The 14,139-nt window shown below is 40.2% G+C and overlaps 1 protein-coding gene across 2 annotated transcripts; it reads left to right on the forward strand.

Moving 5' to 3' along the window:
* The first annotated feature begins 7,899 nt into the window (after positions 1-7,899).
* On the forward strand, positions 7,900-13,100 carry PRSS37 (serine protease 37). Of its 2 annotated transcripts, none has more exons than XM_037837603.1 (5): positions 7,900-7,933; positions 9,607-9,748; positions 10,933-11,186; positions 11,808-11,944; positions 12,963-13,100. In XM_037837603.1, exons 1-5 carry the CDS (start codon positions 7,900-7,902, stop codon positions 13,098-13,100), a joined length of 705 nt encoding a protein of 234 aa, XP_037693531.1. The 2 variants fall into 2 exon arrangements, with proteins under 2 accessions (XP_037693531.1, XP_037693532.1); XM_037837604.1 differs by having other exon boundaries at positions 10,933-11,183.
* The last annotated feature ends 1,039 nt before the right edge of the window (positions 13,101-14,139 follow it).

The following is a 14,139-nucleotide window of genomic DNA, read 5'->3' on the forward strand; positions in this document are numbered from 1 at the left end:
CTTGGCTTTTCATATGCTTTATGATTTTCTGTTGATTTTGTGCCATTTGTTTACCTTAATAAGGTTATTTTGGAAGATGCATGTCTATTTGGACATCTGTATAAAATTTGGCAGAACTGCTACTTGCTATGGTGCACTTTCTCTGTCTTCCCAGCAGATGGTGCTCTTGGGTCACATCTTCCCCTCAGTCCCACTTTTCCCTGACTGTGACTGTGCACTGGACAGAGTCCAAACCAGGTGGAAATCCAATCAGTGCAGCAGTTCTCCATGTGAATTGGAGACTGCAAGCCCCATCGTTGGGGTGTAGGCATTGTGCAGTTCAGCAGAGACTCTGCTTAAATGCTCAATGGGTCTGGTGATTCCCAGGCCTTTGAGTGGCTCAATCTTGGGCTGTGGGACTGTGAGTTTCACCTTTCTCAGCCCTCAGCCAGCACAGAAGTGTGTTTTTAGTCAGCCCACATGATCCCTGCCCACCATATATCCATGGGCCTCTGGGGTGGGAGAGGGACTCCTGGTGCTTCCTTGTGGTCTGCTCTTTTATCCCTGCCTCTCCACCTGTGCAGGCATTAGCACACAGACTGTCTCTCTTGCCTGCTAATTGTTGGATCAGTTCTGCTCAGCTCTGCATCCTTTCTCCTCCCAAGGGGAGGGTCCTCCAGTCCTTCCCAGAGCCAGGCCTCCACAGTAACCCACCTCAGAACTGAGGAGTAAGCACTTCACACTGCACCAAGATTTTTGTGTGTGGCCAACAAAAGTCCAGTGGTTCCCAAGTTCCTTCATGGGAGCTCCAAGATGTGTGGCTGTGAAGGGTTATCTCCCCAGCTGTTTGCTGAGACAGGAGTGTGGGAGTGCAGTGCTCCTTCCTCTCTCACTCTTGCCTGCATGTAGCTGCCAGCCCCTGTGGCAGTCATGATTGAATAAACTCACCCTGTCCTTTCAGTCATGATTTCCCTACTTTTTCATCCAGTTCCCTCCTATATATTGTAGAGGTTCTTCTCTGGCCACTCATACCCTGGAACTGCTTTCCTGGTCACTTTCTGCCTCTCCTATTCTGCCATATTCCTGGATGTCAAGTGTTTCACTTATAATGTCTTAATCCCTGGTATCTAAAAGGATTCATCAGTCACATAGCTGCCCACTCTGTCAGTGGGCATGGAAATTTTCTCTGCCTGAAACCTGCCATATGAGAAAATGAGTTAAAGGAATCTGAGCTTTGTCCACTTCATCTAAGGAAAACAATTCCAAAGTAGGAGCCAAGTGAATTATCCATGGAGTCACTTCCATGAAGTCAAATCTCATTTGTAGTGCCTTCCCTAACCTTCCACATCCTTTCACTAATTCCTTCCCTACAATGTGACTGGTATCTCACCCATCATCATGTCCCATTGATCCCTCTTCTTTTTTGCTACTCTGAGGATGCACATATAAGACCAACCTCTCTGTGAGACAATGACTCCCCTCCTTTCTATGCAAAGCACACTCAGCCCACTCTTCAGAACTGCTTCACTTTTATAAGTCATATCTAATATCAACAAACACCATTTGAATAACAGTTGCAACCGAAACTTCCCAACCAATACCAGTAGTCCTTTCCAGATAGACCTCCATATGTCTGCCCACCACTACACTGTCCTCTCTACAAGGTGCATTACATGTGGTCTTTCTCTGTGTAGCTGCCATTTTCAAAGTTGTGGATAACTGTCATTCATTAATAAGAATTCATGAATAGGAATTTAACTTTGGTGACAAAATCTAGCAAGAATATTACTTAAATAGAAAATCAATTAGAATAGTGAGAATGATATAATAATAGACGTAAAAATCTGAGATAATCTGTGGAATGATGCTGAGGACAAAAGGAAGCATATATACATGGAATCTATAAAAACACTAATAAATAAAGAACTTAAGGACAAAAAATGCAAATATATATGGAAATGTTGAATGTCATATATATGTATACACACACACATATACAGGCATACCTTATTTTATCATGCTTCACTTTATTGTGCTTTGCACATAGTGCATTTTTTACAAATTGAAGGTTTTTGGAAATCCTTTGTTGAGCAATTCTATTGGCACCATTTTTACAACAGCATGTGCTCACTATTTGTCTCTGTCACATTTTGGCAATTCAATTTTCAAACTTTTTCACTAATATTATATCTCATGATAATCTGTGGTCTGTGAACTTTGATGTTATTATTGTACTTGTTTGGGGGCACCACAAACCATGCCCATATAAGATGGTGAGTTTAATTGATAAATGTTGATAGTGTTCTGACTGTTCCACTGACCAGCCATTACTCACTCTATCCCCTTCTCCTTAAGCCTCACTATTCCTGAAACACAACAATATTGAAATTAGGCCAATTAATAAACCTACATTGGCCTCAAACTGTTCAAATTAAAGAAGGTCCATATGTCTTTCACTTTAAATCAAAGGCTAGAAATGATTAAGCTTAGTGAGAAAGGTACTTCAAAAGCCAAGATAGGCCAAAAGCTGACCTCTTGCACCAAATAGTTAGCCAAATTGTGAATTCAAAGGAAAAGTTCTTCAAGGAAATTAAAAGTGCTATTCCAGTGAACACATGAATGATAAAGTGAAACAGCCTTATTGCTGATATGGAGAAAGTTTTCATGGTCTGGAGAGAAGACCAAACCAGTCACAACATTCCCTTAAGCCAAAGCCCAATCCAGAAAAAGGCCCTACGTGTCTCTATTATATGAAGACTGAGAAAGGGGAGAAAGATGCAGAAGAAAAGTTTGAAGCTAGCAGAGGTTGGTTCATGAGGTTTGAAGAAAGATGCTCTCCCCATAACATAAAAGTGCAAGGTGAAGCAACAAGTGCTGATAGAAAAACTGCGGCAAATGATCCAGAAGATCTAGCTAAGGTAATTGCTGAAGATAACTCCACTAAACAGATTTTCAATGGAGACAAAACAGCCTTCTACTGGAAGAAGATACCATCTAGGACTTTCATAGCTAGAGAGAAGTCAGTGCCTGGCTTCAAAGCTTCAAAGGACAGGCTGACTCCTTGTTAGGGGTGAATGCAGCCAGTTACTTTAAGTTGAAGCCAATGCTCATTTACAATTCAAAAAATCCTAGGGCCCTTAAAAATTATGCAAAATTTACTCTGCCTGTGCTCTGGTAATGGAAGAACAAAGACTGGATAACAGTACATCTGTTTCCAACATGGTTCACTGAATATTTTAAGCCCACAATTGAGAACTACTTCTCAGAAAAAAAGATTTCTTTCAAAATATGTGTTCATTGATAATGTACCTGATCACCCAAGAGCTCTCATGGATATGTACAACTAGAATAATGTTATTTCCATACCTGTAAACAAAAATCCATCCTACATCCCATGGATTGAGTCATTTTTGACTTTTAAGTCTTATTACTGAAGAAATACATTTTGTAAGACTATAGCTATTGTAGATAATGATTCTCAGATGGATCTGGGCAAAATAAATTGAAAACTTTCTGAAAAGGATTCACCATTCTAGATGCCATTAAGAACATTTGAGTTCCATGGGAGGAGGTCAAAATCTCTATATTAACAGAAGTTTGGAAGAAGTTGATTCTAACCCTAATGGATGATTTTGAGGATCTCAAAACTTCAGTGGAGGAAGTTATTTCAGATCTGGTGGAAATAGCAAGAGAGCTAGAATTAGAAGTGGAGTCCAAAGATGTGACTGAATTGCTGCAATCTCATGATAAAACTTGAATGGTGGAGTTGCTTCTTATGGATGAAGAAAGAAAGTGGTTTCTTGAGATAGAGTCTACTCCTGACAAAGATGCTATGAACAGTGTTGAAATGACAAAATATTTAGAATATTGCATAAACTTAGTTGCTAAAGCAGGTTTAGAGAGGATTGACTCCACTACTGTGGGCAAAATGCTAACAAATAGCATTGTATGCTACAGAGAAATCCTTCAAGAAAGGAACAGTCAGTTGATGAGACAATATTCATTTGTCTAATTTTAGAAATCACCACAGCCACCTCAATCTTCAGCAACCACCACCCTGATCAGTCAATAGCCATTAACAACAAGGCAAGACCCTTTTCCAGCAAAAATATTATGATGTGCTGAAGGCCCAGGGTAAGACTTTTTTAGTAATAATGTATTTTTAATTAAGTCTATATATTGTTTATTTAGACATAATTCTATTGCACATGTAATAGATTACAGTATAGTGTATACATAACTTTTATAAGCACTTGGAAAACAAAAAAAAATCATGTGACTCACTTTATTGTGATATTCACTTTATTGCAGTGGTCTGGAACCAAACCCACAATATCTCCAAGGTATGCTTGTACATACACACACCCACACTGATTATTTTAAGCCTATCATCGGTAGTGTTTTCAAGTCACTCTTTCAAAGAGAAAACCCTTAAAGTATAATGCACATATCAGGTATTAGTATTATGAAAGAAAAAGGAAAAAATAAATGTGATTCTCAAACTAAAAGACACAATTCAAAAGCTAAACATGGTATAAAAAGTCATCAGTATTTAAAACTCACTCTTCAACTAGTTTGTTACGCCCCCCAAAAAAGTGATGTGTGGGTGGGTTGGTGGAGATAGGTGTCAAAGAGTAGAAGAAAAGAATGGTAAAAACAACATGAGATGAGGATTAAGGAGGGCCCTAGACCATGTTTGGGGTTTGGACTTTATTCTGATGCAATCCAGAATGCCTGAAAAAGTTTGAAGTGTGAAACTAATATGACCTTATCTGCCTTTTAGGCAGAAAAAAAAACAGTTCTGAGGGAAAAAGAGAATGTCATATTGAGCAGTGGTAGAGAGGCATTTACATTTGTCAAGTGAGACAAGATATGGCTTGGATTGGGATGACAGCAGTGAGAATGAAGGATGTGGATGGATTCAATAGGTTTCTGGAAATAGCATGAACTTTCTGATTCTTTTGGTTAGCAAGAAGTGTATCGAGAAAAAGAGAGAAGTCAAACATATGTAAGGAAGAATAATTCCCTAAATAAGGAACACAGATGGAAGAATGAATTTGAAAGTCTGGACAGATAAGGAGTTAATATTGATATGCTATTTCAAGCCTAGAGGCAATTTAAATCATGGTTTCCAGGAGGCAGTTGTGTATGTGGGATCAAAGGTCTGGGCTGGAGATGCCAATTTGAAAATCACAGATAGTAGTCTTCAGTGCCAATTTCCCCCAGAAGATTTAAATGTTTTTCTTCAGAGAACTTTTTCTACATAGCAACCCTGTTTTCCTGCTGTTAGCCCTCATACTCCAAAACTAGGCCTCAAGCTCCCTTCCTGGCTGATGATCTGTCCAAGAGATCTACAAGAAACAGCCTCATGGTAAGGTGCTCCAGTTTGCTAAAACTGCTGTTATGCAAGATACCAGAAATAGATTGGCTTTTATAAAGGGGATTTATTAGGTTACAAATTCACTGTTCTAAGGCCATAAAAGTGTCCTAACTAAGGCATCAACAAGAGGATACTTCACTGAAGGAAGGCAGAACACTTCTGTCAGAAGGCAGCCATGTCAGAACATGGCTAGTGTCTGCTGGTCCTTTGCTCCCAGGTTCTTGTTTCAAAACGGCTTTCTCCAAAATGTCTCTGGGTTTCTGTCTCTCTTAGATTCTCTCAGCTCTCTGCTTGGTTCTCCTGGGGCATTTCTCTCTATGTGTCTGTGGGTCCTCTATTAGCTTCTCCAGGGCAAACTCTTGGCTTCATCTCTTAGCTTAGCATCTCCAAACATCTTACTATCTGCATCTCCAAGTGTCTGGGTCTGTGCCAGCTCTTAGCTTCTCCTGGGGGCAAACTCTGGATTACATATCTTAGCTTCTTTCCAAAATGTCTGTCCCAGCTTTTCTGAGCTCCTTCTTTCCATGAGCTCTCTTAAAGGACTCTAGTGATCTAACAAAGACCCACCCAGAATGGGCAGGGTCACATCTCCATGGAACAACCTAATCAAAAGTTCCCACCCTAATCAAAAGACTAATAAGCCCACCCCTACAAGATTGCATTAAGTAACATGGCTTTTGTGGCAGACATAATAGATTCAAACGAGCACATAAGGCATATCTCTGCTTTTGTTTCCCAGTTACTAAATCAAATACCATACAATGGATTGGCTTAACAATAGGAATTTATTGGCTCACAGTTTCAGAGACTAAATGCCTTGCTTCCTCCCAGGATTGGTATCTTCCAGCTGTCCGGCAATCTTGGGTTTCCTTGGCTTTTCTCTCACATGGTAATGCATATGGAAGCATCTTCTCCTTTCCCTTCTAGGTTCTATTGACTTCCAACTTCTTGCTTTTCCTGTAGATTCTCCAGGTCCCAATTTCCTGTACTTCAGCCAAATTAGATTTAGGCCCACCCTCAATCAGTTTGGGCATATCTTAACTAATAGCATCTTCAAAGGTCCTATTTACAAATAGATTACTCATAGGACCAGGGGTTGGGACATGAACATGCCTTTTGTGGGGAACATGATTCAATCCCCAACAATCTCTTTCTCAACTTTTAACCTGTTTTAACTAAGCCCAGCACCACCACAGAAAACATTCCACAACTCCACCCAGTCTTCAAACCTCAAGTATATTTCATAAACCAGACCTATTCCCCAACACATCTCTGTTTATTGTAATGAGAAGGAAAGAATTGCTATGTCTGGCTTTTATTCCACACTTCAGAGAATTTGTGTGAAGTATTGTATAGTTTATAAGATCAATGAATGCTAGTTGATTAGCTGTGGCCTTGAGGACACAGTAGAAAACCTGTGAGTATTCAGTAACAAGACCTAGATTCTACTTTCTGTCTTTCTACCATGTGGGACTTTGAGAAAATGACTTAAATTTTCTGTGCTTCAGTTCTGTCAACTACACATCAGGAAAAAAAAAATATCACCCTATCTCCTTTTTCCAGGATTGTTGTGAGATTAGGATCGGATTGTTGGTTTAAGAAATTTTAAAAAGTTAGAGATACAAAGGGTAATTAATTTGCCACATGAACTAGCCAACATAAAATGATCACTGATGATGTCTGTAAAGTACTTGGTCAGTGCCTGGGATTCAGTAAGTGCTCAATGAATGTCAGCTATTAGCATTACTGCTCTTTTTGTTGTCATAGTGTGTTCCCAGTTATCCAAGGATGATTATGGTAGTCTTTGATGAAAGGTATTTAGAGGTACTGCTTTTTGAATTGTCATCAAAATACATTAGATCCTATATCTGTAAACCATTTTCCAACTGTCATGATAACTTTTCAATGACTGCTTTATTTCCACATTTTCTTTGCTCAAAACTGTTGATCAGGACAACCAAGATTAAGTTGGTGATGATGACTGAGTGATGAAATAGTGATCAAAGGGAAAGATGAAACTAGTGTAACAAAGATGGGAGGGGCTGAGGGAGAGTATAAGTGACTATTAGGGGTTCAGAGCAAACTTCAGGGATACTCTCTCCCTCACCTAAGGCAGAGAATCCTGTCCTCCACAACTCTGACCTCAGAAACTCCACAGCAGAGATAAGGCCTGAACCTAGAATTCCCTTTTCTACAGACAGCTGAACTACTTTAAGGCTGATGAGATTTTAGGGGCAGCAGATAGAGGGACTTGGAGACAGGAGTCTAAGGAACTAGGCTTCTTTTTCCTCCCGTTAGGCCCCAAGAAAGGCACAGACCCCATCTTTCATGTAGCAAGGCCCTGAGAAAGACCTCTCTATCCATTTGGGGCCCTCTCCCTCCCACGTTTATGCCCAGAGCTGTTTTCCCATCGCATTGAATGTCCCCATTCCAAACCATATCCATCATCCTGCCAGGTGTTCCTGAGGAAAAGCCTGAGCTGAGTTCTCTATTCCCTGCTGATCTTCTTCTATATCTCACAGGGCAAGATCTGGACTACCATGAAATTTATCTTCTATTTGAGTGTCCTTGCTGGTATGTATCCATGACCTTCTATTCTTTCTTGTAAGGCACAAGTTAATGCAGAATCTAGTAAGGCAAAGGTGGGAGGTCTGGACAGTGAGGAAGAAAAGTCAAGAGACACTGCATGAGCAGAATTAGCAGTCTTCTCTCTTAGACACCATCAAAAGGCTTTCAGAACAGGCTGAGCCCACCCTTCCAATGCTAAGCTATAAGATGGGTTGTGGTGTATGCCTGCCTTGGAGAATTCTCAGCAGTGTCCATTTCCCCTGTTTATGGACCTCATCTCACCTCTGGGGAAGTCCCAGTATGGTAAAAAGGACAGAGTACTCAATGTGACCTCTGATACCCCCGTTTCACCAAAGCTGAGAGACTCAGAATATAGGGAATGGAGGTGGGAACAAAAGATCAACCACAAGACCCACCTTTTACAGTTCCTGCCTTCGAGGTTCTTATGAATTTCCTAGTTAGGCATTTTTCACTGCTGTCTAGATTGCACCACATATTAGCTGTGACCTTGGGCAAGTGAATCAATCCATCTGTGTTTCAGTTTCTTCCATCAAAATGGGGATAATATCTATATTATAGAGTTTTTGTGAAAAATAAATCCATGTAAAGCACTTAGGACAGTACCTGGTATAGAGTTAGTGTGCCACAATTAGTGTTAGCTCCTGCCCTGATTAATTACCCACCATCTTTCCCTTGGGGTTTCTAATTGTGTGATCACACAGAAGGGTGTGTGAGGAGGGCAAATCCCAAGCTTGGGGAGGATTACCTGAAAGAATGAAGCAGTCAAGACAAGAACAGTCCTTTATTTCTGATATTAGAATCAGCCTTTCTCCTCTTTGTTGACAGTTTTTTTAAATAACTTATTTATAAAAACATTACATGCTCATATTAGAAAATTTGAAAATACTAAATGTAGGGAAAAAATAAACAGCGTTTAAAATCACAATTCTTCAGTAAATGCATGCTAACACTTTGCATTTACTCCCAGGCTTTATGTATATGTACATTTTGCATTTAAATAGCTTAGATTTTGTTTTTGTTTTTGCTTCTTTTTAGACAATTATCTTAAAGGATTTTAATGTATATTTTTATTGTTATTTTTTAACTTAAGAATACATTATCAATATTACCTTTGCTATGTAATAATCTTTACAAATACAATTTTAATATATATGACATATCATCTGTTCATGTACTTTTTATATTAATGTCCAACATTCTTGTATTGGACATTTATGTTTTCAATGTTCATCTATTGTAAATAATTCTATAATGAGCCCCCCATCTTCTAAATCTAATTATTTCTTTATAATAGATTCTTGGGATTGGAATTATTAGGTCACAAGGGAGGAAGAATTTACAATTCTTGATAACTATTTTTAAATTGCCTTTCAAGAAGATAGTATCAGTTTACATTTCTATAAGCAGTGAATGAGAGTCTCTTTCATTGTGTTCTTTCTTGACTATTATCAATATCAAAAAATGATTATAAATATTAGATAAAGTGGTATGTCATTTTAATTTAATTTTGTTATAAAAATGTCAAATGTTTTCATATTTCTAGATCAAATGATTACTTCTCTCAAATCGCCCATATTCCATTTTAATTAGAAACTTGTTGATTGCTTTATTTGTTCTAAGAACATTTTATATATTAGGAATATTAATTATTTTCTCAGGTACATTTTTCTCTGCTCACTCATCTGTGCAGAAAGAAGACCATGCTCCCTATTTGGTATATCTCAAGTCTCACTTCAACCCCTGTGTGGGGGTCCTCATCAAAAAAAACTGGGTGCTGGCCCCAGCTCACTGCTACTTACCGTGAGTGATGGGCATCTCCACTCCCCGAAACAGCTACTGTTCATTTGAGATCAGTGATTCTTCAGGGGCAATTCTTCCCCGTCACCTCCACCCCCAGAGGACATGAAAACATTTTTGGTTGTCACAACTGGTGAGGCTGGAGAAGTACTACCAACAGCTAGTAGATAGAGTCCAGGGAAAGGATACTGCTAAACACCCTACATTGTTCTGGACAGTCCCCCACAACAGAGTCGCCCAGCTCAAAATGCCAATAGTGCTGCTGCTGAGAAACCCTGTTCTATATATTATGCCTCATCAGTCTTCCATCAGTTTTTTTTCAACTTTTTTTACTGGCAATATGAATACATTGTACCCAGTTAGGGTCTCATCAGGAAGCTGATGGAGCACTGGAACTGATAAATTGAGAGTTTAGTAAAGGAACTATTTGCAAAGATGCAGACAAGTTATAGGGAAAACACAAAGCATAGTGCAACACCCCCAGAGTTAGTAATAGGAAGACACAGTTACCTCCCCTAGGCCTAAAGGGGTAAGGGAAGAGAATGGTTTCCTGGTGGAGAGAGAAAGAACACTGTATGGAGAAGCTGCCTTACAGAAGCTGTGACCCTTGGTCAAGAGGCATGGTTAATCTGTGGCAACTCTGAGGTGTGGGAACTGGAGAATACCCTAACCTCACTCTTCCTCCAATAACCTTCTGGTGCTTTTCATTGGTCAAAACCTAATATGAAGCCAAAGAACAAGAGAGCCCATTAATGTAGTCCACACATCTGAAGGCACAGAGCAGGATGGAGTAGGGCTGTGAATGGATGAGGTGAAGCAAACAGGAGATATCCAGCATTCAGGTCACCCCATTCTCCTGCCTCTCCTAGAATGGAAACTATCCAATTGGATAGACAAGCTGGAGAGGAGGGAAAATAACATGACTATGTCATGCATCATTTTCCCATTCACTACATTAAAGACACTACTTTACAGCACAGTGATTAAAGTCTCTATTACTTACTGTATGACCATGGATGAATTACTCTTACATGCCTCCATCACCTTATCAGCAAAATGAGGATAAATGTAGGATCCGTCTCACTTGGCACCATACCTGGCATATTGTAACATTCAATATCTGGGCTATACTCATGATGATGATGATGATGATGATGATAATGATGATGATTACTTTCAACTTCCAGAAATCTGAAAGTGATGCTGGGAAATTTCAAGATCAGAGTCAGAGACGGGACAGAGCAGATAATTAACCCTGTACAGATTATCCGCTACTGGAACTACAGTCATAGCAACCCCCAGGATGACCTCATGCTCATTAAGCTGGCTAAGCCTGCCAGCCTCAACACAAAAGTCCAGGTCCTTCCTCTTGCTACCAGCAATGTCCGGCCAGGCACCGTCTGTCTCCTCTCAGGTTTAGACTGGAGCCAAGACAACAGTGGTGAGTATGCCTCCCCATAGCAAATCTGGGTCACCAGTTATCCCTGAAGAGGAGCACCCATGTCCTCATAGCTGTGAGAAGAGAGGTGGAAAGGAGAATGGGTAGAGACCAAAGGAAGATATTACCCAAGTGGTCTGGGAGAAAGAGATCTGCCCAGAAATCCAAACTTCCTCCTTTCCCAGGGTTTCTAAGGCCATGTTGCCCCTTCTGAGCTTTGGCAGCTGGAGCTGCCAGGCCATTTGACTCTGCACAGAGGCCACACAGCTCATGATTGTAGGGGCATGATTCATATGAAATACAGGCTGTGCCCCCACCTCCCCCCACAGGCTCATTTCCCTTTTGGAGGACAGCTCCAAGAACTTCGGTCAGGTCACCTCTTATTCCTCCAAGAAGACACAGAGTAGAAAGAAATCTCTGTTTTTCAAAGAGACATAAAGTCTATTTCAAAATCATAGGGTTTCATTCTCAAACACGCCTAAGATCATTTCTTCCCTTTTTCTCATGCCTTATTTTCTTCATAAACACACACATAAAGACCAGTTGAAATAAAGGGTGGTGGTTAGAAGGGCTAAATAACAGTTATGAACAGGAAGGCTTCCGTTCAACTGTCTCTTCCCCCAGGCAGACATCCTGACTTAAGGCAGAACCTGGAAGGCCCAGTGCTTCCTGATAAAGAATGCCAGAAAACCGAACAAGGAAGAAATCACAGGAATTCCTTATGTATTAAATTTGTCAAAGTATTCAGCCGAGTTTTTGGGGTAATCTTTTCTCTATATTCAACTTTAATTTACCTGTCCAGTTAAATATTTAATTATGATGTAAAAAAAATTTTAAGCCCTCACCTTCTCATTCATAATTTTTTGAAAATTTGATAAGACTGCAACAAAGCCCCCTGCCTCTTTCTTACTCTCCTTGCAGATTATTTATTCATTAAAGGGCATCATGTAGTTAATAATTGTCTGCTAGGTGTTAATTTCATAGCACAAGTAAAGAGATGAAAACTGGGCATTGCTTAAAAGAATAATTCAAACTTTTCACTAATTGAAACTGATGTTGCCAGTTCAAATAAATGGGGTTTGACTATTTGTTAAATTTTGTAAGACAGCAAAATTTCTCTTCCCACAAGCATTATTTTCTGATGTTTCTTAGCCTTCTGACTTTTTTTTTACCATCTGTATTTATCTCTTCTTTGTTGTCATAGTACTGCCAGAGAAGAATTCTTTGAATAAGAGTTAGCAGGAAAGACAGATGAATTTTCTCCCCCTCTATGAAATGATCTCAAGGTGACACTTCCAAATAGTATTCCTGATGTTCCATGAATAAATTATTTCTGCCTTTTTTGACCCATAGCCCACACCAATGGGCCTGCAGCCTGTGCCCTTGTTGGCTTTTTGTTGTTGTTGTTCTCTGCTGCTAGGATGCTCCCAGCTTATTTGGGGGTAGGGACAGGCTTGACAGGGCTGGTCAGTATTTAACTTCTGTACATCCAGGTTTCCCATTGTCCAGCCCCTAATTTTACATGTTAGTTCTAGACATGTTTTTCTCCAACTTTCTCAAGGTTATGCAGGCAGGCTAGAGCAGAGCCAGAAAAAAGGGCACAGGCTTCCTCTCTCCTCAGTGTTCTTTTCATAACCCACCATGCTGCCTCTAGGCCAGGCTCAACCAAGTTGGGGACTAGGGAGAGTTACTGTAAGGAATGGATATAAGTCTCTCCCTCTTTCTCTCTCTCACTCTCTGTCTCTCTCTCTCTCTTGCTCCACAATCAATACCTGGTAGGAGGTGGCCGTTGCTACTGTCATCTGCAAAAACAAGCTCCAGGGGATCGAGGTCGGGCACTTCATGGGAGGAGATGTCGGCGTTTACACCAACATTTACAAATACGTATCCTGGATTGAGAGCATCGCTAAAGACTGAGACAATGCTACTTCTGCATCCTTTGGCTCTGCCATAGATCCCTTCCCTAAGCTCAATATCTATGAATATAAATCTCTGGATGCATCACACCTTTAGCCTCTATTGTCTTATTTGTGTCTCTCCCCATGTATTACAATAATGTGACAAACCAAGAACAAAACTAATATGAAATGAGCACTGACTACACTGTGCTTAGTTGCATACATTATCTCATTTAATGTTCCTAACAAACCTCTGAGGTTATGTTTTTGTCCCCATTTCACAAATGACAAAATTTCAGCTGAAAGAGGTTACATAACATTACCCATAGCTGATGAATATCAGAGCCTGGAATTGAACTCAGATGTGTCAGATTCTCAATCCCATGCTCTTAGCCTCAATGTTACAGTGAGTCCAAGATTTCACAATAGATCAGTTGGCTTCTATTTCCTGATATCTCTCTTACCACCCAAAGGGCTAATATCCTGGGTGCTAAAATAAGCTCCTGAGAATGTTCATGCTATATCTCAGTGCCGCATTGATTGCAGCATGCTGCAAGCAGAAAGCTAGTGGAAGGGTGGGAAATGCAAAACTGAATTCCAGGGGGGGTCAACAACCATAAATCAAGCTGCAATGTGAAAAAAGTCATCCAGATCCAAGTAGGGTATAATCCCAGGGCAGTAGCAGAGCTCAAGAGGCAGAGATGGCCGAACTGTCAAGTTGCATTTTACGGATTCCTTTCCCTTTGCATCTCCATCCACTTCTGGCTCCTCCATTGAGACTGTACTATGTTTTCTTCCTGAGGGAGGACAGCTGATCTTCACTAATATTATTTCATTCATCTCACCCCCTTCATCGGCTTTGAGGAGTTGCTTGCTCTTCTAAAACTAGCCAGATTTTAGATCCCATTCAGCCTTGGAGAGAAAGGCAAGTTTACTCAAAAATAAAAAATACTCTCTTTAAAAAGCAGCCAGTAAGGGTCAGCTTTTCTCAGCTTTATCCTAGAAGCTCTTTTCCTCTTATTATGGAGAGCCTCAGGACCATATCATCATCTAGAGCT

Source organism: Choloepus didactylus, chromosome 5, assembly GCF_015220235.1.
Source record: "Choloepus didactylus isolate mChoDid1 chromosome 5, mChoDid1.pri, whole genome shotgun sequence".
In the NCBI taxonomy this organism is placed as follows: domain Eukaryota; kingdom Metazoa; phylum Chordata; class Mammalia; order Pilosa; family Megalonychidae; genus Choloepus; species Choloepus didactylus.